This window comes from Aythya fuligula, chromosome 3, assembly GCF_009819795.1.
Source record: "Aythya fuligula isolate bAytFul2 chromosome 3, bAytFul2.pri, whole genome shotgun sequence".
Lineage (NCBI taxonomy): Eukaryota > Metazoa > Chordata > Aves > Anseriformes > Anatidae > Aythya > Aythya fuligula.
Window position 1 is genome coordinate 113,238,974 of NC_045561.1, and position 27,969 is coordinate 113,266,942.

At 35.8% G+C, this 27,969-nt stretch overlaps 1 protein-coding gene across 3 annotated transcripts in view; it reads right to left on the bottom strand.

Moving 5' to 3' along the window:
* Positions 1 to 27,969, bottom strand: part of SUPT3H (SPT3 homolog, SAGA and STAGA complex component) — a 276,406-nt gene that overhangs the window by 52,131 nt on the left and 196,306 nt on the right. For all 3 annotated transcript variants that reach the window (XM_032184842.1, XM_032184843.1, XM_032184841.1), the window contains exons 7-11: positions 10,523 to 10,598; positions 7,812 to 7,924; positions 7,077 to 7,184; positions 6,353 to 6,541; positions 3,974 to 4,084 (exon numbers count right to left, since the gene is read on the bottom strand). In XM_032184842.1, coding sequence (XP_032040733.1) covers positions 3,974 to 4,084; positions 6,353 to 6,541; positions 7,077 to 7,184; positions 7,812 to 7,924; positions 10,523 to 10,598 — 597 coding nt within the window. The remainder of the gene's footprint in view (positions 1 to 3,973; positions 4,085 to 6,352; positions 6,542 to 7,076; positions 7,185 to 7,811; positions 7,925 to 10,522; positions 10,599 to 27,969) is intronic.

A 27,969-nucleotide genomic window follows, 5' to 3' on the forward strand; every position in this document is an offset into this window, starting at 1 on the left:
GGTAAGGATCTTCTGTAAATCCTCCTTAATGTTGAATAGACATACATCTAAGAATTTTTCAGAATAACATACTTCTTGTTTTAAGAAAATTGTTGTCGAATGCTTTGGGTAACTTATTTTGCCCAATAATCCTGTTATGAGACTTTCTGTATGTTCCTTAACTTATTAAGTTATTTCAGGTTATTGTGTTCACAGTCAGGATTCTAGGACTGATTATACATTCTCCCTGTAAAAAAAAACATATTTGCACTTCTTTTTTTCTTCTTACCGATCTCAGAAAACTTAGTGTGAAATATCTGTACATGAAGAAAAATCTCACAACAGACTCTGTGAGGGAACCTATTAATTACAAATTCTCATGTGGAAGAAAGATAAGCAGGCTTATGAGAAATCGAAGAAAATATGGTTAAAAAAATAAATATAAATATAAAAAATAATAATAAAAAATATTACTAACTTGTCTACATGATTTTAGGGTTAGTTTTTAGGGTGGAAACAGCTGAAAGCCTGACTTCACTGAATCTAACGACACATAGCTATTGATGAAAACTCAATATTTCTCTTAATCATTTAGTAGATGAATGCCAGTCTGACTCAACAAGTGTTAAATTCAGTCTTATTTACTGAAAGTCAGCTTCACCGAATGAAATTTCTTTATATTTCCATAATAAAAAATATTTTGGCAGACATGTCATTGCCTTATCATAATAATCCTATAAATTTATCTCTGGACAAACTCTGGTGCCAAACAATTATAATCCTCACTGTCAAACAGAAAACAGAGGTAGAAAGATCTAGATTTGTAATAGGCACCGTTGGTTTGGAGTCGCGGTTTAAGACCTGTAAGAACTCATTTTTTTGAGGATACTGAGAACTTGAAGCATCCAGAACAAATGCAAGTGACCGTTTGTAAAGTTAGGCTTTAAAGGTTTTAGACTAAATTCCACTCTAGGTATTATGCCTGATGCCACAATAATGCCACATAAGTCATGAATGCCACTGTCAGAAATCAATTCTAGCTTTCCTGACGCTGGGTGGAATCTTTCCATATTCTAATATCTCTAGAATAACTTCTCTTCTTGTTTTTCCTGTTTACTTCTTGCCCTCTCAAAACAGTAGCAAGAGAACTATCGGGTAATACTAAAGATCCAGATACCTAAGTTTAGAGATATTATGGGATGTCTTAAATAAGGCACCTGCAGCTGCCTAATGGATATGACAAGCATTGTGAAGAAGGTCCTCCTGGGCTAAAAATGCAAACCATACAAGTTATTCCAGCATCTGTCTTTAAGCAACCAAATCAAGTCTGATGAGTCTACCTCAGATAGTGCTCAGACATCACCCTGAAGGGCTCTCAGAAAAAGTCAGAATCCGAGAAGAAAACCATCAAGTTTTGTTGAGGCAAAAACTGGCTCCAGCTCCCTCCTCTCATTTCACTGTTGAGCACCTTTGCGCTCAACAGTGAAATGGGGAAAAGACTTCAGAAACAATTAACAATGGCAACTTGAGTCTACACAATGCAGTTACGAAGGTGTGCCTTCAAACACTCATTTGTGTGTACTTCAGCATAGTCAAGTTTTGCAACCTAAGTTTAAATAATCTCATGGCTTCAGCCATTTCTACAAGCAGATGTTTATCTGTATTGGTAATATTCTGAGCTTAAGTCCACTTTCAGAAAGCGAATTACCAAGGTTCAGATAATTACTACTGGTTCTGACCAGTTCTGAAGTATCCTACTAAATCCTCTTCATGATGGGAAAATTAGGGATCCTATGCTGATTCTACAATTCTTCTGAAATAAACCTCTCAAGCCAAGATGCTCATCAAAGTCACCTTTTACAGAGTCAAAAAATATTAGAATTATCTAATAAATCTGATTTAACAATAGAATTCAGAGGATAAAACACAATGGATAAAAGACAGAGGATTAAACACAACGGCATACTTCTCATTTACATGCTAGTTGGGAAAATATGGGACAGGATGGACACCAGCATGAACTGTGGTTGTGTTCCAGCTCTTGCAAACACCAAACCTGCAGTTTGTTAAGTGTCACAAGAAGTGCACCGAGTAAAGCCACTTTTCCTCCTGGTTCTGTCATCAAGTCTACGAGGTCACGCAAATATATAAAGAAAGTATTGTGAAGGCAGTGGCAATTGGAGAAAGTAGAAGTTAGTTCAAAAGAAATGCTGCCGCAGCACTGCTCAAAATGGCTAGGTAGAGTATTTTTTAAATCAACAGTGAGAGTCTGGCAATAGGAAAATGTAGGGTCAAAGGAAGCATCTGTCTGTGTTCACGCTTTCTGCATTTGTAACGAACTTATGGGAAGTTTGGGGTAGTTACTTTTTGGACAGCTGTGATTGATAGCAGTGAAAAGAAAAATGGGCAAATCAGCAGATCTAAATGCATACACTATAATATCTTTCATAATGCTCTTCCTGATTTTTTTTAAAAAAAAAAAAAAAAAAAAAAAAAAAAAACAGTATTACAGCTCTACAACATCTGTATGCATCTACAAGATTATCCATGATTTCTTGTCTCTTGGCTTGTTTAGAAGGAACAAGATTTAATCATTATATTAACCATGCTGACAGTGGATAGTGTCAACAAGTAAAATTGTTCAGTTAGCTGTATAGTTTGGGAAATTCATAAGTTAGCAGGACACTGAAAAAAATAGAGTATTTTACTATATCTTGTGGTTGCAAAGCAATCATAGTTTGGTTAATAACTAAGCTGCCTTTTAGTGATAGTTGGAGGAGGAAGACTTACCTTTCTGTAATTGTTTATAAGAGTTCTTTCCAAATAAAATAAAACCAAATATATTTGCTTTCAGAAGCTATAACCATGTTCTTTGCTTTATCTCTTGCAAACTTCTGCTAAAAGCTCTTCTCTATTTTGGATTAGAAATTCTATTGTACGCTTCACGTGATATTAGTCTGGCATTTGTGAGTGGCAAAGGAGAGGTAAAATTATGTAAAGAGAATAATATCCCAAACATCTAGTTCCGTTCATAAAAGTATTGCCCTTAGTTTTAACACTAAGAAAATTATAACTTCACATGCTCTTTTACTTTTTTTTCTGTTCCTAGCTTTTGAGGTCAAGTACTACTGTTTCCTTGATGTTTATGCTCCTCCATATAATTTTCATGGAGATGAATTTCCTCCAGATTCAGAATAATTTTTCTTTTCTAAAACCTCTGCAAAAATTGAAAATTTCTTCCTAATTTTTCAAAGCTGAGATCAAGTATGTTTTTTCTATAATAATTTCTTTGACTTTCATTCTTTTCTAAATGCATTTTTTAAGCTAAATAACAATATATGCCACATAAAACAATAGTTCATAGAAAAATAACCCCAATTTATGACATCAGAGACTTACATCTTTTTATCAGGTGAGAAATTTAAATAAAGAATTTGTTTGACATCTCTGGACAATGGAATTGCCATTTGCATAGAAAAAATGATGGCAAAACCTCATAACCCGTCAGTGTTTTACCACAAGCTCAGTTCTATTACATTTTAGTTGAGGTTCAAAGTTGTCTAAAGAAACCAATCTCTTCTTTCTCCAACCCTAAATGTGTCACTTGAGAGTTCAGCTTCCAATAGGAGCAGTATCTAACACACAACTAATTTTAGAATATAAAGTGCTCCTCACCATATTGGAATACATATAATTTAAAATAACTGTAAACCTAAACTTTGCAAAAACAGAAAATTCAAGCACTAACAAAAAAGCATAATTTGTAATTGAAAGAAAATAATATTTAAAAGAAAAAAAAACTTTTTTGTCTTTCCAAAAAGAGACAGAAATTACTAAGTTTTATTTCCCAAGAGCATTATGCCACTTTTATAAAGAAAATTACAGTCACCACAAATTGCTCTCAACAATTCCAAAGCTTCTTCATTTGACCACTTGAAAATCAAAGTTCTTTAAGATTATAAATATAACTTTTTATAACTCTGTTATTACGTACTGTGAATGGGGAAAGGGGGCCAATCTTGTGGCCATAGCGTCGAATGGCCTCTCTGATGTGGCTGGGCTGGATGGCATCGCTTTGAGCCTCTATACCACAGGCTGCAGTGCTCTGCAACAGAAAAACACATAAATTGTTACTAAATCAAAAACACACAACAGACCTACAGTGCATAAAGTATGAAAATAAACCTTTATAAAATGGACCAATTTTTTTTTCCTGAGGATACACATCATTGCTGCCACACACTACATTAGAGAAAAAAAGCTATTAACAAATCAAAGAGGACTTTTACATGAACTTTGCTTAAGAGACCCAAAGAACACCATATTTGTCCTCTTAAATCTTTCACCTAGTGCTGCTGTATGTTGCAATTGAAAAGAGCAGCAAATGTTCTAACTAAAATGAAAGGGTCATATAAGTCATACTGCAATAACCACAGAAACTATTTTTAAAACATTTCAGGCTTTCATTATGATGTCAAGGGGTGGGGAAAATATTGAACAAGTACCCAAAGTGGAAAGCAATTTGACACCAAAATCACCATTGAGTAATATCAGATTGAAATTTGAAGATGAAACATGTGACATTATGATGTTAGAGGGATGAAAAAATATTTTAATTATCTCAAACTGGAATGTTTTCAAATTTTAAATAATTTTTTGGGGGGTGATGAGCCCTGAATGGGAAAAATAAGATTTCACTGCTACCAGTTCACTGATTTTACAAAAGCATCCCCAAGATTTTAAAATAAAAAGTTCCTTTTTTCTCCTTTCTAGTCAAATGGTAATGTTCATTTAGGCTTCATCCAGACATGGCTGTTTGCCAGAATTCAGGTGACTTACCAGAATGATGTCTGCTTGGTAATAAATTCATGAAAATAGTATTAGTGAATGCACCAAGAACAAAAACTTACATTATACACTGAAATTAAATGTACACATGTACCAGCTTTCCCCATATATTTTACACTACATATTAATGCTTTAAAACTTGGGGTATTTTTTACAAAAGAAATTTCTAGAGTGCCGAGTCCACTGAAACCTACGTACCTACGTACAGAATTATTCATAATAAGATGGTGGATTCTTCCCTGTTGATTGACATTTGTAACGGAATGCGAAACTCAAATATTTTTTGCTGGAATGGGCCTTCGTGGACTAAAAATAACATTCTCCACCAAATTAACTCATTTGTCTCAATGCCTCAGTTATATCTAGTACATACCTAACCAAATTGGATATGTCATGGGAACATTTAATTAAAATTGTGCACTTCTTAGAGTTTAATTATTTTAAAAGGCATTAAGATAAACAACAGAAATTTAAAATAAACTCACAAAACTAGTGGAATACAATGTATCAAAAATTTAATCCCCATCTACAATTTTGTTTCTAGGAATAATAATGGAAATTGCCTAGAGAAGCAAAACATATACAAATACAAAACAAAAAAGAGGAAGAGGAGAAAGCAGTCTAAATGTCTTCAGAAAGATTTTAGGATTCACTAAAGGCTTTCTAAATACAATGTAAGAGCAGCAGAGACAGGAATTATCTAAGGCCCTGATGACACCTGAAGGAGAAAAATAAATCCTTTTCTAACTGTCTGTATAAAAATTACTAGTAAAATTCCGTGAAAAATAAGTATTGATTGTAAAAGAATAACACACATGAAAAAATCATAAGTCATTCCATTGTTGTGCAGCAAAACGATTGCTGCCATCACATTTCTTTCTTTAAAAGAAAAAAAAAAAAAAAGCTCTAAGTGGTTAACACAGAGCTTCCTAACCAGTTTATTTAATCAAATCTATTTCCCCTGTGGTTTTAAGGTACATATAGACATAGACATAGAATACCAAGGACCTACAACAGAAGACAGGAATTGTAATATTTACTTTTCATACTCTGAATGTGAGACGTCCATATTTTATGCAAAGTTAACAAATATTTAGATTGAATGCAACCAATTGGCATAAAAATATAGGTGATCAGGCAAAGCTGTCATAGGCAAAGGAAGCAGCTGCCTAAGGCTGCAGAGAGCAAGACAATCGGAACAACTTCTTTGCCTACTTTGCTTATACCTTGAGCCTCAAAACCTACTCTAGCTGCAACTGTCAGAGAAGGGGTTGGTTATCTGGAGTGGTGTCTACTGCTGCAGCTGTAGAGGAACAGCTTGTCTTAGAAACAGCAACTGTCACCTCAACAAAACACAGAGTAGTCTTAGCTAAGTTCTGGCCAAAAAAATATTGAACATGTTTGCCCATACTATAACATCAGTAGTTAACATGCAATGTAGCTTAAAATCAATGTGAATTAATATTTAAAATGATACACATCATATCCTCAAGATGTTTTGGTTTCTTACTTCTGCACCAAATACCTTTTTTCTTTTCCTTTGTTTGGATTTGGTAGAGTCCTGTCCTATTCCTCCATTCCCCAGGGCTCCTGATGGTGTTTTCCCAAGATGTTGCTGTCCTGCTGGAGCTGGGGGGGTAGGCGTAGGGGGTGGTGTGTTTTCAGGAGAATCAAGACTGGTCTTCACACTTGTAGCCTGCCCTAAAAGATGTGGCTATCAAAACAAGATGTCAAACAGCTGTTATATAATCAAATCACAAAATAGAGTTATTGTCTTCTTAGATTTACTCTTAGAAGAGATGCAATGAAGCATTAAGTTAACTAATTCTAGCAACTACTGTAATGTCTATATCGCAGCAATGCATGCCATACAGCACCTATTGTACTGTCACCTGTTGTACTTGTCACCTACTGCTGACAAGTATGGGTGTGAACTTTAATGTCCCAATCTGCAACAGAGAGAGAAGGAATTTCCACCCAAGGAAAGAGAAGTTACATTTAAATGTAAAGATGCTGCTAAGAATTTAATTTTTGGAGCTATAATTTAATGTCTTTCCTATTACATCTGTAACTTCAATGTTAGTAAACTCCATAATAGAAGACCATACCAAAACTAGATTTCAAGATAACCTACACTGAATGCAACAGACTACCAAACACACGTAATACTAAAATACAAAATGCATTTATTCTCTCACCCCCGCAATAATAATAACATGTATATAAATACATGAGAAATCAACATTTACCTCAGTTGAGTTGTGATACTGTATGAAGGTGGCAGATATGGCATGACTGAAGGGGTCACCAGCCTTAGGAACCATGTCCTGTTTAACCAGAAGGGCCATGTCTACCAACTGCAGGAGGAAAAAGAGCTAATATTAAATAGGTAGGCTTACTGACGTGGTACTCACTATGAATGCAACTATAACAAAGAAGAGAGGTAGGAGTTGTGGGTTGAGGCACATTATTCTTAGTATTTCTCAGTAGAAAACAAGATTACAGAGATATTTTAGCCTAAGGAACTGTCCTTTTCCACTTTTGTAAATATATGGAGTAATTTATCTACCCAAGAGGGCTTGGCTTGGCACTAAGGTAACATTTTGTTTTCCAGGAAATCCTGCTTTTTAATCCAATTGTGCAATAGGGTTTAATGAACCTCAGCGCACTGCCAAAGGTCACATAGCAAAGTATGTGGTTTCAGTTTGGACTTGAATAAAGTTCGTGCTGGACTCCGCTCCCTTCTGTAAGCATTAGAAAACATTTCTGTTTGCGCATCAGATGGATGAATATGGTATAGCACTCATCTGTCATATAGTAAATTGAAAGACAGATAGGAATTCTATTAACTTCGTTAGCTGAATTAGTGACTATTTGCTTCCAAAGGTGCCTACAACACAGTCACCTGAGTTTGAAGTATGTCCAAGAGTTACCAATTCATACTGTTTTAACTAGAGTTCAACCTGTAGGGTATACTTCCTTACCTGTGCCACAGTCTCATATGCTAAATACGCCAAAATCTCCATTGCAACTGCATTTGGCTTTATTTCCATACTGCTACAATCCAACCAGTCACGAAACTTGGATGCTTTTTTTGCTGTCAGTTCAAATCATAAGGGAAAAAGAAAATGTTAGCAACAGGGAGGCAAAATAAAGCATTTTTCCGGTCACAGAAAATACTGCCAATGTTAAACATGGAGTGTTAATGCAGTTTGATCGGCCAGGGAAGGAATTCAAAATGGAAGTACCGAGGAAAGTTGATTATTTCATACATAACATCTTGGAAACCCATGAACAGCATGGAGGAAAGAGAAAAATAGAGATGATCGATCACACAAGAGATTTCAGAACAAGGAAGAGTCTACATCAGAGGACAGTAGATAGGACAAATCTGATCTTGAATGTACTGAATGGTAAATAGGATTGCGTCACATTTTTGATGAATGACAGAAAAAGGCACTAGAACACAAATCTGAGGCTTGGAACCCAGATAAAATTATATAATTGAGTTAACAACAGCAAAGACAAATAAAGAAGGACAGAAGAAGAACTGGGAAGTTCTGTGTTAACAGTGTAGGGATTAGGTGCTGACAAGCCAGCCAAAATGATTTGTAGAGGAGTGTTTTTAAAATGTGTGTTGGATATAAAGACATAAGGATAGATGTAGATCTGCAAATGATCAGCATTCAGACAAGAACTTCACACTGCTAATGGATGAGGTCACTTAGGAGAAAGTACAGAGAAAAATATGGAACAAAGAAACATGAGAGACTTGCTGAGAGAGTAAAAGGAAGAACAAGAGATGTGAAAATGGAACAGAAAAACCATCATGGAAATTCACAGAAGAACCAAAAAAAAAGGATGATCTTACTTAAGGCAGGGGCAGACAAGCTGATCACAGAAAGAAACCAGTTATACAGTGGTCTTAATGAGAGCTGTTTGTGAAGACAGGACAAACAAAATGTAGTAAATACAAGCTGGGAGAACCATTTGAAACAGTTTCTTTAAAGGAAGTCTTCATTGAAGAATAAAAAGCAGAAAACCAAATGTCAATAATAATTATTTTTTAGGAGGAAATGAGATCCTATGGTGCTTGATCCTTTGATGGACCTTTCCTTTTGCCTGTCTTTAAAACCACACAGAAATATGTGGTGCTGTAATTAGGAATATATATTGTGAGAACAGATCTCTTGGAGTCCCGGATTTGTGATCCAGTTCTCATGGGTTTATATAACAATAAAAAGGATTTGTTACTTTAGACAATATTTTTTTTATTGATAAATTAAACTTTTAATAGAATAATGAGAAAATAAGCATAAATCATCTTTGTGTTAGTTTTGAACGAATGTTCTGCATGGCCTTTAGAATGTGCTATCTAGTTGAGTTCAAATTATGTAATTAAATTTGTGAGTGAGTCTCTTTTTCTACTATTTTCTAAGCACTGTAATTAACATGAATTAATGACATTAAATGTCAGTGAAAAAGAATTGTATAGACACAGTTATTTAAAAGCACTACGAAAACACTATCAAGGGTGTTTTTATAGATCACAGTCCACTGGTCAGCAACTTTTGATGTGATTTTGCAAATTTAAGATTTGTATTTGTTCTGTCTCTAGATGACAATGTTCAGGTTTTAAAAACGACTCTATCACAAACTTCTCATTTGCTGAAGTCACCCTAATCTGAGCTATCATTGATCTAATGGCTCACAGATGTATGATGCCAAATTATAACTAAGCTTACAAAACATACTGAATTAGGAAAAGAAATGCTTACAAAACATGTTTTCTAACATTTGCTGACACAGAACAGTATTTCGAATGTGTCATTTATTTGCCATAAATGACTCACTCTTTTTCGAATTTAAGTGTCCTGCTAGGAAGAACAAGATAAGGTCTCTCATTTAAAGACACCATTGTGTTCTAGTCTGCGTTGTAGGATCATGTGCTGTTTTGTCATGACTTTTACTGGCTCCCTCACCTCACTTTCTCTGACATTTGACCTAAAACCTTAGTCATCACTTAACCGCTTCTGTAATGATGTTTTGCTACATGATCAAGCCCATTAATTTACAGCTCATTATAGTTGTGGCCCACAAGTACTTCTAGTAAGTTGGTTTTCAGTGCTAGTAAAGCCCTAATTCTGTCATCATGTTATTAGTGTTGGAATGGCGTATACTGATGAATTTGGCTAATGTAGAATAAATTCCACAGCAGGAGCTTACAGCTTAAAATAGAAAAAGACTCTTTAGTAAGTTCTTTGTGTCTCTGCGGATACAAAAATAAAAGCAAAACTTGCTGCTCTTCCCTAATTTTAGATGCATTCCTAAGAACCTGCAACCATGAAACTTTATTAATGTGCTGACTGTAACAACACCATGACAGACTTCAGGCAAGTACGGGTGTTTTAATCCATTAACTCTTTACAAGTTCTATCTTTGCAGCAGTCCCCACCAGCACAGTATTTGAGCACACAGAAAGCCTGGTAACTAGTCAAATAAAATACTCTGCCAAACAGCCTAAAAACTATGCTAAATTAACCGGTCCCAGGAGCTATGAGGACAAAGAATTTAAAGTTTTGTTATTGTGGATGAAACAAAAGTGCTTTCAAAGAATATGAGGTTCTGCTGTGTTCTCTATTACATGAAATAATAATTTAACATCTTATTACAATACAGACGTTATAATACTTACAAAAACTCAATTGCCGACTTTCACAAAATTCTGCATACTGGACTGAGTCCATCATTCGTGTTTGTCTTTCTGCTCTCTGACAAAAGAGTAGAAGTACATGATGTACCTTATTCCAGCAAGAACTGCATTCACAACAGAAATTATAGCAGCACAGCACAGCACCCCTGCCATAACCTTCAACTAACCCCCACCCCCCAAATTAAACATGCATTGAACAGTTTCAGATGCAGAAATATAAACCACAGATTGCTTATTAGCCTTGCGCATTATGCTTCCCAGAGGAGTGTGTCAATTCTCATTTTAAAGATCTGCTTGCATACTTCTCACCTAAGACAGTGCAATGGGGTTGTTAGGAAAGGTACTGAGCGCTCTTGACCTTACCCATTTAAACATCGAGATGCACAATTTAAACTAAAGCACATGAGCAGTCTGCCTACATGTTTACAGATGACCAGAAAAATAAAACATTCTCCTAGACTGAGGCCAATGTATCCTGCACTGAGCAGAACCAAAACTGTGTGCTTTTAAGATGGGAGCATTATCATCATTGGAATTAATAAATTACATCACATTAAAGGTGCACCAGGCAGAGAATAATATTGAAGTACCCCTTCCCATACAGACATTCAATACATAAGTGGTAAATAATATATTATAATAACTAAGTGTTAAATGTGTATGTCTTGGTTTCTTTCACTGTTAATCTATGCTTAGTTTTTCATGCTACTAAACACCTAATTGAGAAGAAACAACAAATAGAGTTTAAGAAAAATGTTTTGAAATGTTATCTACTGTATTAAAGTGTAAATGAAAAGCCTATATTTCAAAAAAGTCAAGATTACGTACAGCCTCTTCTGTGTATTGCTATGCTGTAACTGAATCATGCTTGAAGCAGCACTGGAGTACATGTTAAAGAATGAGCACATGCCCGAGTTTTGTTTACTTCAAGAGAGCAGAGTTCATTTTCACAAGGTAAGGATCTGGTCTCTAGAAGAGATTAAATCCTTCACATATTAGGGGCAGGAAGTGGTAGGTAGATTAAAGAGAATGATTATCCTTTTCAGAAGCAGACAGTTTAATCAAGTCCATTAAACAGGGAAGGCATATTGTCTTACACGTCGAGGAAAGGAATATAACTATCTTCCAAACATAAAATAAAGCATTAAACTGGTAAGAGCAGAACTATAACTAAGGATTCAAAGTGCTATCAGGAGGGGCTGATGCCACTGAGACTGTACTGCAGGGAGCCCACACATCTCAAATCATCATGCACACAGAAGGTGAAGTAGAAGGCGTGTTTGCATTACAAACAAAAAACAAACAAAACACACACACACAAATTTTGCTGTGAATTCCCAAGCTCTTTTACATCTGATAAAATCAAAATTGCAGAGTTCTTTAACCTGGTTTACTGGAAAAGAACAGGGCTGTTAATGAGAGTATTTGAAGACTGGTTGTACAACAGGATTTTTTTTTAACACTGTCTTGTATCAGAAAAAAAAAATAATCAGTACTTCAAAACCACAGTTTCTTCTTCTCTGTTAGGTCATTCTTTTATGGCACTCCAATCCATCAATTATGAGATGGTGGTGGTGGACAACACATTCAATTTAGCAGTGAACTGAATGACTAACTGTGCAGGAACATACTTGGATATTCCTTCTTTCTTGTCATCTCTACCCAGCCACTCATTTCTATTGTATTTTGACTCTTAATCACCAGGATGGAAACTGCTACTTAAGTATTTTTCTATTCCTCTTCTATGCATTCTTCTGGCATCTCTACTACATTTTCTGGATCTGGCTGAAAATTTTTACTTATCTGAAACAGCAATCTATTCTATCAAGACATTAAGTCTAAATTTATTTTATATCCTTTAAGAAAAAATGTCACAATAACTTCAATCCTCATCCAGCATGATCAGAACAGAGATCTGCTTTGCCTCAGAATTAATTCAGCTATACTTTTCAAGACAGAAAGAACCTCCAGGATCATCTAATCTGATCTTCTGCATAGCACAAGACACTTCTCACATAATATATACTAGAATTTGCAGTTCTAGAATTTCTTGCATAATTTTACTACATTTGTTGAAATACATCTAATTTTGATTTAAATATTTCACATATTAAGATATATCTTCTTCAAATTATTTTAAATGGTAACTTTTTATGAAATGTGGTTTAAATTCTGCAATCATTTGTGCCTTTGCCAGTCACAAATTACTAGTTGGGTACTGCCAGATAACAATGAAATAATTTAACCATATGTGTGTAATCAAATGGACTGAACTTCTCTAAATATGACAAAGTTTTGAAATTTTACACATGGAAATGTTTTGGTTCTACCATCTTCGTAACTGTCCTTCAGCTGTTGTAGGCTGTTACCTAACCTCTTTCAGGCCCCTCCTCTTAGGCTAAGTAAGACTAAGTAAGCTCAGCGTCTTCTCACAGGACATGCGCTCCAAGGCCCTTACCACCTCTCACTAGCTTTCAGCTCAACCTTTCCAGTTTCTCAGGATTTCTGCGGGTTTGAAGGGTGCCAGATGGGACACAGCGTTCCAGATTTAGCCTCAACAGCATCAAGCAGAAGGGAACAACTACTTCCTTCAGTCTGACAAGCACATTTCTTCTACTGTTGCTCATTGTGCATTTTGTTTTAGCTTTGATGATAACATACTGTGCCTCATATTCAGCCTGATGTTGAATCAGTCAAGTAAAAACAGCTTTTCACATAAATATCTGGACTATATTTTCTTCCCAATACACTCCAAAAAACAAAACATATCATGGCATGCAAACTCACAGTTCACAGGACTTCACAGCCTTTCCATCAGTCCTACCAGTTTTAGAATAGTCTACAATTAACCAGCAAATGCAGAAAAAATGAATAGATAGATAGGATAGGTATATGATCTTCAAAGCAAAGCAGAAGAGAACAGGTCATCTTTCTTCTTCACTTCTCAAGATTACAAACTGTAATTATCTTCTCTTATATCATCCCTGCTTTAGAAGAATTTAATGTTCTCTTATCTCCACGTTTCTAAGGTATATTTGATAAACTCAAATTGAATCAATAGCATGGGATAAAATGGGAGCAGAAAGATTGTGCATATTACTGCAAACACACAGTTACTCTGGGGCAGAATAGTTTAAAGGAAATAGCATTCAACTTTGGGCAAGACACAGAAAGACTGTGAAAACTCAATAATCTCTATGTAATGCTTCCTTTTAAATCTGTAGAATACCCACTTGCAATTTTTTATAGTCTTTTTTTTTTTTTTTCAACTATAATTTCAGACACTTTAAATAAGAAATTGTCTAAATTGTCTTATTTGAAAGAGAAGTCATTCCAACAAAGGTGAAGTCCTCTTTCATCAGTATAAAAACAAGTTTGCTAAGTCTTTCCTACATGATGAAACACTGAAACCTTATGTCCATGCTGCCTTGAAGCAATCTCAGCTTGAAACAATAAATGACATGAATGGCACAGTCCCACTGGTTCATCAAAATATATTAAATATATATATATATAGAGAGAGAGTTTTCACTCCCTTTACAGTAGTATTAGTCACTTACAGCAGTTAAGAAGCTGAATTATGTGGTGTACAGCAGAGTTAAAATACTTTGCATGCTTTCCTTGGAACATGCTGAAGGATGCAGTAGATAGGACCTGGCACATTAGATGTATGCATAGTCTTCCAAAAATGTGTTGCATTATATCTTTCTTGCAGCATGAAGAACTAAAAAAGACTAAACTTTAGGAATAGAAAGAAAAGGTAAAGAGCTGAATACTGTCACCTGCCATGCAGGATGAAAAGAATCTTATTTGGATTCCATTTCAAAGCTGTCACACTTGACATCTTTTGGGAAGAAGAGGCCAAATGTTAACTGGCTTACCGACTATTCAGTGTTTGAAGGGAATGTGCTGGGTAGCTGCTAAACTGGAACATTTGAATAGCACACACAGCATAGCTGGGCGTCCCTGGGCTGGCAACAATTAAGATGTTGGCTTCTCAGGCTATTTGCTTATTCATATTGTGGCATGATTTCCTGATTTCTTTTGCTGAAGACCTTCTCACTGTGCACCTATCATGGTTTCAAAGGAGTGACTAGTCTAGAAAGAAAAACAAAATTGCCCTGCAGTGGCTGATATTACTAGAAGAGATGCCACTGCTTTCAATTGTAAGTTGCCATGAAGCATACATAGATTACCCTCTGCATGTGATTTCTTTTAATTTTTTTTTTTTTCATTTAGACTGGAGAATAACAGCTCACATGCTGCAGGTCAAAAAATGTCTAAACTAAAATAATTATAATCTGTGAAACAAAGCACAAAGTAGCTCAATATTGAAAAGCTTGCATAATATAACGAAAACATTTTTATTCTCTGTATCTTGAAATTATCTGAAGTTATCACTATCTGAAGATTTCTGTTACATAAAGGAAAAATGTATTTACTCTTCTAAGGATGACTTGAATTGGTAAGGAAAGAAAAGGAGGCATTTTAAGAGTAAGCATTTTCAAAGTTTAAGCTTACTCAGAGTTTTATACAGAAAATAAAAATGTCACTTGGGGAAAGATCAATAGCTTTTGTAATGCAATACATGGTTTGGCTATAAAACACAGACATACAGGAGATTTTTATCATTTTTACCCACCTCTTATAGAACATACCATGCATTCTCAGTAACCATTAATCTGAACAAGTCTGCGTAACAAGTCTGAGGCCTTTGATGCAATACCATTTTGAGAGTTCCTGAATTTAGTACAAAGTTCCTCATATCTTCATTACTAGAAGAAAACATGAGGTCTTTTTCAGGTAGACCATGAAGGTCAGAGGTTGGACTCGATGATCTTGAGGTCTCTTCCAACCTAGAAATTCTGTGATTCTGTGATTCTGTGTGATTTCCATTTTAATGTATTTGTACAGTTATAACTAGTAATAAAAGTTCTTTTTTATTTTTTTATACATTACTAATGCTCTCCTCCCTCCCAAATAAACAGAGTTTAAGATCTTAAGAACCTTTAAAATCTTAAGAACTGTTACAGAGATGCTAGGGTGCTATTACTTTAACCGCAATAAAAGCAAGCTGTGGATGATAATAAATATATATCAAAATATACTTTTCTTAAAAAAAAAAAATAATAATACTTTTTCATGATAGAAAAATGGATATTTACTGTCTATGGACAAAAGATGGGATTCACTTGACAAAGTTAGACATCTACAGTGTGCTAATTAGTCATCTAAAGTATATTAATCAAAAAGATATTAAGATGCTTTCAGAGACCAACTTTTTCCTAAACTAGATGTTCAAAATAGGTCAGACTAACCACTTCTGTGAATTTGTCTGCAGTTCATCCACAGTGGACAACAGCAGTGGAGTTCTGTGGACATTGGCTTAGGTCTACATGTCCAAATTACAAACGTCGTCCAAAATGCAAGAGGAATCCTACTTTGAGAGTGATGATCGAAGGATATCATCACCAATAGGGCAACACAAAAGCCAAGACTAAAGAATGACTCAGGAAATTTGGTTCCACAAAAGCGTCTTTGTATCCTGGGCGTTCATTAACTCCCTCCATCTTCCTCCAAGTATTTAAAAATGTAAGCTAACAAAGCAGATAAGTAGGAGGAAGAGAGCTGGCAAGACAATTTAAGATTATGTACAAATTTTAAGGAGATTTTAAAGAAAGAAAGCAAATGGAAATGCGCAGGCAGTAACAAAATGAATGGATTAATTCCCAGTAGTCATGATCTCATTGCTTAAGGAATAAATAATACTGGTCTCCTGATAGGAAGTCACCACTGCTCTAACACTTTGCCTTTGAACATAAGCAAAATCCTCACATACTGTCTTTATTTGAACCAGCTCCGTATCATATCCAAATTCCTTTTCTAAATTTATTACTGCTGGTCTGAAATTTGGAGCTGGAACCTGTAAACAAAACATTTCCAGTTCTTGAGATACCTTTGATTTCTACAGGAAGATTTTTTTTTTTTCTGCTATTATAAACGACATCATGAATTTTGTAAAACTACACGTTAAATTTACGGCTATCTTCTACCAGTGCTTTCCAAAACCCGTAAAATATTTTTGGATAAAATATGCTATCAAACTTAAAAAGTTATGTGGAATTTATTAATATATTAAAAAGGCTTATATTCCCTTACTTTCCTGATTGAGGACACTGTAACACCTTTCTGTGGTTTTCATCTGGCTGTACATCAAAAGCCTTATGTCAGGTTAATATTAGGATATTTGTATGTCTTCTGGATAAAATTCTTCTGAACACTTATCCTAACTCTGTATCAATATGTGAGGTTAATATAACCAACTTTAGCAGCTCACGAGTAAAGCTGTCAGTCATCAAAGTAGGCATCACCTCATAGTCTGGGAGATACAAACAGCAATGTAGGTCCTTTTGTATAATGAGTTTTACATTTTATTTCAAACTTACAGTCAAAATCACAATCAGTTTAAAAATAATACAACATTTATAGGTTATATTTTTAAGCAAAAGCAAAACATTGTAAATTGGGAGAAACTTCAAAAAATATTTCTTTTAAGGCTACCACTAGAGATATGGATAGATGGATAAATAAAAGGGTAGACAGATTAAAAACTCTATTTAAAAGGTGTACTAAGGTAATATTTAAATTGGATTCTATGCAAATGTCTTGCCATTATGTCCCACCTCAAAAATCCTTTTGTAACTCTCACCCTCATGATATTTCCACCATCATTATTTGCAGATAGGTTGGTTTTGAACTCAATTTAGGTACAGCCACTTGCATCCAGAATCGGTAATGTAGCCCTGAACAACTCAAGAGCTGCCTGACAACATGATTCCCTGAATCTACACTTCTTCCATGCTACTGAAATCCTCCCCACACTACACTGATGTTTTGTTTGGTCTTGTTGGCAGTAATTCATGGAGGTTTTTTTTTGCTTAAAGGCTGTTTGTGGTCTTGGATGGAGGCTGGCTTGGAGTGGCACGTGCACAACATACCGTGCGCACTTGCTCACGATGCTGGGTGAAGAAGATTCTTCTTCTTCCTTGGAGGATCCAGTCCTGCTCCTACTGGTCTGAATGGAACAGTACAAGGGGCTGCTTCAACCTGAAGTTCACCAGTGGAAGATTGACCCTACACAGAATTAGCCTCAGTGAAACTGAATTCCCAGGCATATTCTGCCTGGTCACTCACCCCCAGTACGTCCAGAATTATTCCAGCCATGACCTGTTAAGCAATGCATCTAGTAAAGCTAATGAAGCTGAACAGTAGGTAAATTCAGGAAAAGCCAGGGACAGGCACTCCACTGGTTTTAATCATTGAATAGAAGTAAGAAAACAAGCTTCATTTTAAAAACATGCATCAGAAATTTCTGTCCTGTTACTAGCTGGTATCAATATGCTTCCAAAAATAGATTACAGAATTTGCTAATGTTAAATGAAAAATGAAGAAGTCCTCAAGAGCTGAGGTCTCACACCCTTATGTTGAAAAGAAAGGAAAGCACAGCAAACTCAGGGTACATATTGATAAACAATACCTGTGAAAAATTTCATTATTCTGCAAGGCACATCTCTGTAATTCTTTGTGTATCAGGCCTGCTGACAGGTACTGCAAAATGCCCTCCTGAATAATCCTCTGGAGGTCCACACTAAAAGTAGGTGCATAAGACAACTAAGGACAAGTTTGAGTAGAAGAAACTTAAATAACTGATTGACTAAAGGACTAAATTTCAGACAACATGGGCAGTACATATTCATTTCAGTCCTCTTAGCTAATTTGTAAATACCATAATTCTGTCTTTTGCCTCACTATCAGTAAGAAGAGGTATTTATTTATTTGCAGTATTTATTAACAGCCAGTTGTCACAGTGTCTGCCATTCTTGGGGATGTCACCATCCCTCCCAAGATATTATAATTGAAAAACTGTTTCTTGAGAAATTACATTAAACAATACTCTAACTTCCAACACAATAGCAGAATATACATGCATAAAATCAATAAATTCAAGACACGGTATTTGTGTTATATGCATAATTATTTGTTGTGCCCTATAGCAATCCACTTCAGAAGACTGACTTTGGTCTTACAATCCATAAATGAAATCCTGGTTCTACAGGGTCCACAGCGAAACTTTATTTAACTTCAACAGCTGTAGGACCTCACCCTACAAACAGCTCGCCTAACTTAGTATTGAATCTGGTGCAGATGGTCAGCACCCTCCTCTGAAAGGAAAGCAGAAAAATGGACTTGCAGAACAGGACACTGCTTCTGAAATAGCCTTTTATTGATGTGCTCTCAGGATTAGAAATCCAAGTTAGACTCCATATATTACTTTTGTAGCAATATATCTTAAAGCCTTCCACTTTCAGAAGGAACCGTGCAAATCAACTCAAAAGGTTTTTGAAAATGAAAATGGGCTGGCGTGGATCTGGAGAGAGCTTGGCTGCTGCTAAGCAGGCTGGGTTCTGCCATGAGTTCATGACAGTTTTGACTTTTGAGCTAGAACGCACTTCCTAAAACACTGAGATGCTGTCCTAACTGGGAGATTAAGAGCTACAGGATGCATTTTGTACAAGACACTGATCAGGTTTTTGAAAGGGAGGCCACTAATTCATTAACACACCCATTTTATTAATTATAAGAACGAGTAAAACGATTTAGTTCATCCATTTTCCATGAAAAATCCTAATCTGGAAACTTGTATGAGGAATTTATTTAAGAAGTGTATTCATGAATATCTGTGAGTAAAAGTAAATTAATTGAAAAAGTAAAAGTAAATTAATTGAAATTGAAGTACACTGTCCTACAGGTATGCTGTTGTGCTCTCCTTGGCATGTGACTAGAGAACATCCACAATTACCTGAAGTAACTGAGAAAAAATCAGATTTGTATGAGACTGTAATCAGAGAACAAGAAATAGCAGCACTCAAATATGTATTCTGACTTCTTTAACAAAAGAAGTGTGCACATGGACATTTCACATTCAGATTGTGGCACTTATACCATGGGGTCCAATTCTGTGGTCAGACTTTTATTCTTTTTAGAAAAGTCTTTCTAATTTGAGAATTGCAAGACATGGAGCTCCAGATAGAAATCAAATCATGAAATTCAGAGAATAAGTGAGTCACACATAGAGTTAAAAATGTTTCCCTCAGAAAAAAACAGTGACTGCTGTGTGTAATCTGCATGGATTTTTAGAAAGAGAGAGTAACTTTCTCATTAAGAAGCCCAAAATAGCTGATAAGAGACCTCTCTCAGCCTCACAGCCTGCATTTGGCTGCCTGCTGCCTCTTGACTAGCTCAGGCTTCCCCACCAGAAAAAGAACAGGATTTCAATATCCAAAACTCCTACCTCAGTTCTGTCACTGCCTTGATCTCTGAGCATGATAGAGTGCAAGTGAAGGCTGAATGAATCACCTTTCAAGGCTTGTTTCACAGTTGCAAAGTTTGCAGTAGGTCAGGGAGAAAATAAAAAATAAAACATCAAAACTGAACAAGCAAGACCCGAAAAATTCATTGTCTGAATTGAAAGGCTTGGAACAAAAGCACTGGTGTATTTATTATTACTATTTATTTAAGGGGACATCATTCACAACACTGAACAAAGTCTGTGCCAGTGTGAATATTTTATTAGCCAAATGCTGATGATTGTGTGACACTTGCTATTTATTTAACTATGCAAAATACTCTATGCTGCTGTTTGTTATTGTTTCTCAATTTTTGTAAACATGGGGAAATTTATCTTCATAGAATTCTATGAGCATTATCTCCACCATATAGCTGAGAAGTCGAATCATAAAAAGACTATTATCCCAAGGCAATGTTTTATTCTGCAAATGCTTCTCTTTTATTGACTTTTTCTTTTCATTTTCTAATGTTAGGGATGAAAAAGAAAATGTTAAAGTTCAGGATTTAAGAAAATGATTTAGCATTTGGAAGTAAGTTAATTTGAACCATCAGCTAATTTGGAACAATCTATTTATTTAGGCCCTTACACCATGCCTATTGATAAATATACCACAAAATTATTAGGCGTTTACATAAAACCAAAGAAACATATGCTGTCATTAATTCAAAACAATCACCACCAGTCAGTCACTCCAGGAGTTCTCTTAATGAACATCCCCATTCCCTCTTCCTCCTCCAAAAAAAAACCAAAAACAACCAGACCTCCCTTCCCCCCCCACACACACAAAAAAAACAAACAAAACAAAACCAAAAACAAAACAAACAAACAAAAAAAAGGGGGGAAATCTCAAAAAAATATAATTTTGAATTGTATAAAATTTTCACAATAACTCTTAAACTAATTACATTTTAATTTGTGTAAGAAGATGAACTGAAACATTCAGATCAAGCTTTACTCATACTTTATTTAAAAATAGAAAGTTTTGAATTATTAACAAAAATTGCCAGATTTTTTTTAGTTTGGTTAAGAGCAGAGGAATATTTTGAGACTCTCTAAAGGCTGAAATTCGAAGTGAAACTTAGTGCCTCGTGAAAAACTATGTCAATATATACTGGCAGCTTTTAATATCTAAAATGTAGATGTTTTGTACTAGTGAAACAACAGAACCCTTCCAATAAATCACATTTTATATAATCCCAGCTAATTTGTGGCAAAACAAACTAAAATGTTGTTTTACAAGTTTTCATGAATCAATTACCTTCAACAGAAGAAACAGGACCTATGTATCCTCATCTCCTGCTCTGTAATACCAATTGTCCCCTCCATCCCTTACTGTTATTGACCCTTAATGTATTTATAAAAATGACAATAGTTTTGATGGGATTTTGGTTTTAATCCTGAGATTAGGGAGTGACTGCAAAGAGCACCTACTGTATATGGATTCATTACCATAAGCTTTACTGATAGTTTACCCTGTTTCCTAATGAAAACAACAAAAAAAACCCACCGTGTCTCTATTAAAAAGCAATCAGATTTGCTACGCTGGTGACACTTTAAAGAGCACATTATGTGGGAAAACAAAATAAACATTTACCCTGGCAAATGAAAGTGAATTTGGGTTTTGACATACTTGGCAGGAAGGCAGAATTATATTCATGTCAAGTATGCAGAAAAGCTAATATAATATTTAAATATTTGCTTAACTAATATAGAATTTAAAACAACACATTAGAAGAAACATTTTTTGTGAAACATTTTAAAGTTTTTTAGTATAGGCTACTCCACAAAACTAATATGCTCAGCTGAAATTTCAGACTTTTACAGCCTTTGTTGCACATTCCATTCACTTGTAGAGTGGTAAAGAATCTTCATATTCTACTGACAAGTCTTTACTTATATTTCCAAGACAAAGGCAGTTCTTATACTGATGGTTTAACTTGATAATGAATTTATGCAGCTTTCCAGAGAAACAGCCCTTGAGAATCAGAATCTGACAAATATTGATGTTAATGTTAACACTATCTTAGCTAAACCCTACAGCACTCTTCTGTGGTTTGGTATTTTGCACATGCAATTGTTTCAAAACTCCTTTCATTTGCAACAGGACATAATTCATTGAAGACAGATCTTTATATTGCTCAGAGTGTATCTGAATGCTGTACGTCAATGACTGCTGAAATACTCAACCAGACCTCAGCTCTAATTCATATATTGTGCTGTATGAACGGAGTACCCCAGACCTCCACTTTTACACATCGTGATAACCATGTTAGATAGAAGGATGCTGGGTGGTGTTTTAGCTCCAAAAGAATTTAGATGCACTGTCTAAATACATGGCTACGGAACTTTCTTTTAGAGGTGTAAATCTAATTTTATACTAGCTGTATATATCCACAAAAATCATATTTACCAGCGTATTGCAATTATAAATGATGATGAAATTTGATATACAATTTTATGAATTACTACCAGTATTTTAAAACATTTCTTTTAAGAAAACACTTATCTTTCCTCATTTTTAGAGAGATTAATAACTAGAAAATATTTTGAAGTATTCTAAATCGCTTACATAAAAATATAATAATAATTAAAACCAACATCATTCTTTGTTGTAACTGTATGTTTTAGAAATATGTCATTTTAAAACCACTTCAAAATAATTCATTCAAATATATCTGATTTGCAAATTCAGTTATGCACTATTAAACCAAGTGCTAAGATCTTCCGTTCTTCTAAATCAGCACAGCTCCTCTGAGTCCCATCATAAAACAGAAACTACTGTTTATTTCACATCAGTAATTAAAAAGGGATATAGAGTTTTCACACCATAAGACATAAACAAAAAGGTCTAGTTTGGGGAATTTGACTATCAATCTTCTTCATTTACAGTGCAAAATGCAGTGCTGCATTAGTAATAACTACGCACATAGTACTTATTCAGCCAGGCAGCCTGTTACAGAAAATAATATAACAAAAGACTCTTCCCTGCACATATTCTTAAAATTGGCTGCAATCAAAACTATGCTTTCCAAGAACATTACCACAGACCAATTCTACATGCCAAACTATCAGACATTTACAAAAGAAGAAAATACAAAACATTTAAAAATACATAGAATTATTATTATTTGGATTCTACTTTTATTCTGTGGTTAGTCAAATTATTTTAAATGATAGAAAGGTCTGAAATCAAGAGCTTAGCAACAGATAGCCCAGAATACTACTACCAGGACAATCTTCTGAAAAGGAAGCCACAGCTCAGATTCCTGTTCAAAATCAGGTATAAATATTTTGAATATATGCTATAGTTCAAGCTGGTATTCTTATTTCTGGACATATATAGTTATGTAAATTTAAATTCAACATGAAAATAACTTATTTTTGGAAATGTTGAAACTTGTTCACATTTCTAAGATTTTATCTCCTTTTGTATCGATTTTGTTATAGGTTTAGACTGACTGAAATGGAAGGCTTAAGGTTTTTCTTTTGTGGAGGGTGATTCAAAAATCTACAGAGACAACAATAATAAATAAATAAATCACGTAACCCTAGTCACAGAATAATGGAAAATCACCTTAATTTCAAAATATTTTAGCCAACAACAAAATCTAGCTGGGATGTAAAGAAAAAGACTTTTAATAAAGAGATTTTGAAGTGTAGCTTTGAAGGTTTAAGTCTATTCAGTGTTAAATGTGCTTGAAGTAGAGCACCGTTAACTACCACTGTTTGGCATCAATTACTCAACTGTGCTCCTAGGAGTTGCTGTAGCTTCTCATGCCATTATATACACTGTGGGACAAAATTTACTCTTCAGTGGTGGCTGCTCAGATTCCTTAGGATTTCTGATTTTTTTCTGACATTTTTCAAGTTACATCTCATATTCATCAAAGATGTCAATGTCTCAACAGCAGTTTTGTCTCTTTCTTTAAAATATAACATAGGGTAACAAGGTTAGCAATCATCTCACTTACATATTTCTTCAAATACTGGAACTAGAATTTAGATCTCCAGCCCTGAGGCATATCAAGAGTTAACTCCCATTTGAAGAAGGGTGTAATTAGTAGCTGGAGATCTGCTTGAGTTCAGGACATCTGAAGATGCTATTACAATTTTCAGATATAAAATAATTAGCTGATGATATGAGCTGACAGCTAATACATCTAAAGTAAACACAAAAAAAATATTTCCAAGCGGATGTAGAGTATGTGTTCCATTTCTAAGCTGTTTGATATGGTGTTTGTAAGGAGCTAGGACTCGATACCAGATGCCGTATGTTCTACAAGCTTTTTCTGCAGATGTCTGCAGCCTGAGAAAATCAACAGTGCTTTGAATAATACTCCTAGTAAAAGCATCTTCTTGTCAGAGTCACTGTATGATATAGGATATGAATCCCACACAAGTGGATGAACTGATTTTAAATAATACCATCTGACAATGGTACAAAAAATTTCTAGTAGGTCTGACAAAGTCGTGGAAATGGCTGTTAGCCTTGGGAAATAAAATCCAGCCCCCTGACAAAGACTACCCATCCTTCTTTCGTTTGATCAAATGGAAAACCAAATTTAATGATTGCTTCCTAAGTTCCATAGCCAAAGCTTCTATAGCGCTTAACACTGCCACCAAGGAGTCCCTGTCTTTGCCCTTTCTGCATGTCACTCAAAAGAACGGTCTGGAAAAAAAATGCTTATTACTTGAGAATAAAGTCTATGTATCTTAATGTGTATTTGATTTTACCAATTCATGCTGTTTTCTTGCCATTGCTGTTAATGAAGTTTCTTTTAGAACACTGAAAGAAAATCAACTGAAGTCTCAAGTACAGTATATGTGAGACAAATGCCAAGGAAATACTAAAAGCCTGATGCTACCTGTATACAAAAGCAAAAAGAGCTACCTCTTAAGCCATAAACCCACAAGTTCAAATGAGAATGCTTTTTCACTCAAAAATAAAACCTGTGGCTCCCCACCTGATAAAGATTTTACTGAATTCACATAAATCCATTTCTCAAATTTATTTGCTATGCAAAATCAAGATTTTTTCCAGTGACAATATTGTGGTCTTGTCCTCCCTGAAAATATAGGTCTCGTTTTGGATGTACTTCACCAATCCAAAGGGGCGGCATGGCCTAATTCTTGCCACTTTAAAGTTAACTAAATGTAAGCCCCAGGCTATTAAAAGGGTCAAATGCTAACCTGAAGAGTATTAAAAGATTAAACTCTGCATGTTCAACTCCATGAGGAATTTATGTAAGGTAGCTACCTGAAAAAGAGAACTGTTCCCGTTTTTCTGAATACCCAAATTAAAATAAACTCTTGTGATTCAATTTGTGGAAGTGTTTAACTGTCTAGGTATCTTCAATTTCAATCAAAGATAGTAGAGCAAAAAGAAAGAAAGGCAAGGCAAGGAAATACAATTTTAAGCTTGGGGGGCAAAAGATACAAGCGACTCATACTAACGGCATTATGCTTTCTTCCGCAGAGTTAACAAACTATGCCAGGTTATTACCTCTGCTGTGCTGCTGGGAATGTTGTGGGTCTGTTTTTAGTGGATTGTGTAAGTATGAGTCTCGCATTTTGCAACATGTTGAGCTTAATTACATTACTCTACCATTTCAACAGACACTTAAAATGCTTAAATCTTACTGCTTCTTATTCCATAGCCGCTACACATGTGTGAAGCTATCACTGAATGCAATTTTGCACAGCAGCCAGATCATATTCTTACGGAAGAATACAGCAAGCAACATTATAGATAAAATAAACCACAAGACTGAGACAAAATGAAAGACAGAAAACCCTGTTCCTTGTATACATAAAAAGTCTATTCCAGGAAATACCAGCAGTTACAGATTACAGAAAGTGCAGAAGCTGGAAAGTCCAATTATATGCTACCTAGATTTTTAAACAGTTTTTAGAAATCTGAGATGGTTTATCATTTATATGTTTTATAAAAGCTCTTATATTTCTACTCCACCTGCCACTTTAATATCTTAAATGGGAAACTTCATAATAGAATCATAGAATGGCAGAATAATTTACACTGGAAAAACCACGGGGCCTTTCCAGAGATCTTCAGTTCAACTCGCTGCTCAAAACAGGTCCAGTTAGATCAAGTGGCTCATGACCACCCACATTTGAAATATTTCTTAGTTGGAGATATTCTGCAAGTCTCCAAGTTCCTCATTTCTCTGACCAGAGAAGTGGTAGAGTTGACATGCCTTGAAGTATTTAAGAGATATGTGGACCTAATGCTTAGGGACATGGTTCAGTGGTGGACTTGGTAGTGTCGGGTTGATGCTTGGCCTTAAAAAATGATCTTAAAAGTCTTTTCTAATCTAAATGAATCTAAGATTCAGTCCTTTACATCGTATTATCACCAGTAATAAAATTTCCCTTTAGCCTTCTCATCTTCAGGCTGAATTTTGTCATCCTTTTGTCATCTGTCAGGTGCTCCAGTACCCAAAACTTCTTTGTGACCTTCTGCCAAACTTGCTTCAGTTTGTCACAGTCCTTCTAGTACTTGGGAGCACAACACTGGACACAGATTCTAGATGCACATCTCCATTTAGCCCAGGCTCCAACAGTAGCTAGCCATGGAGGTTTAGGAAATAGTATAACTAGAAGTTATAATAATTCTTACAATAATGCTTATAATAATTCTTTCCCTGAATAGTCACAAAAGTAGCTGGTGATCTGTGGCTTAAGCACTTCTTTAGCCAAATGCAGCGCCTTTGTATTCAATAGCCTTCAACAGCTTTTTTTCCCGTTTCACTTGTGCAATTCAGTAGTTCTGAGCTCATTTCAGCTACATTTTGCTGAAATGCAGCCTGAAAATGCCTTTCAATGCTCCTCTATCTTGTCTGTATTCTACAGCCTGTGGATGCAGAGGCTGTTATGACACATAGCTTGCCCATTCCGCTAGCAGAGGGTAAATGCCAATTTAACAGACAGAGATCCTTAGTAATTCTGAAGAAGGTATTGGCAAGGCTGACCCATGAGCATGATTAAAAGTAGGATTCAGTTCCTGGCTGGAGTTTGATACTGGGAAAGGCATTGTCATTCCCTTAGCAATGACATAGAATGAGGACAGGAAAAAAGGACCTTCTCTCTACTGTATCTGTAATGTCCAGAAATAGCAGATAAATGAAATCACAGTTGGCACTACCTTAGGTCAAGAGGCATACCTCAGCCTCCTGTGGATGAGTCAGAAAAAGAACCTTTCTCTGACATTGGCTTGTGAATGTTGTCACCTAGCTGTTAAATCCAGGATGGCGCTCAGAGCTCTCCCTCTTCTGTAGCAGTTGAAATAGAACTCCATTAAAATCCCACAGGCATGCTTCCTCTACTGTCTTCAGTTGTGGAAAGAGCTTATTCCTTTCCACAGAAGGCTTTTTGCAATACAAATCCTTAAAGGGAAGGAGACAGAAACCTGGGAGCACACAATGAAGCTTGGTCAAACAAGTGTCTGGACACTGGCCAGCAGTCCAAAACTCAGGACCACAACTGAAAAGAATCCAACGTAGGGCCACCAAGATGATCAAGGGCCCAGAGACCCCGTGCTGTGAGGAGAGGCTGCAAGAGCTGGGGCTGCTGGGCCTGGAGCAGAGGAGGCTCCGGGGGAGCTCCCCCATGGCCGTCAGTACCCGCAGGGAGGTGTGGAGAGGCCGGAGCCGGGCTCTGCTCAGCAGTGCCCAGGGCCAGGCCCAGAGGCCCCGGGCCCAGCCTGGAGCCCCGGCGGCTCCCCCTGCCCCTCAGGCAGCACTGCTGGGCCCAGGGGTGCCGGAGCCCTGGCACAGGCTGCCCCAAGAGGGGCCGGGGGCTGCTCCTTGGAGAGCACACAGGGGTGCCCTTCAGCCTCAACCATTCTTTTGAGGTTCTATGAACCTCAGAAATACTAATCATTATCAACACGGATTTGTTTAATTGCTTTAAATCATGACAGCAATTTCAATACCCTACTGCCAATGGCACCTTTGTCAGACTTCAACATCAGTCGTTGTTCCCAATTCTCCGAAGTTTACAT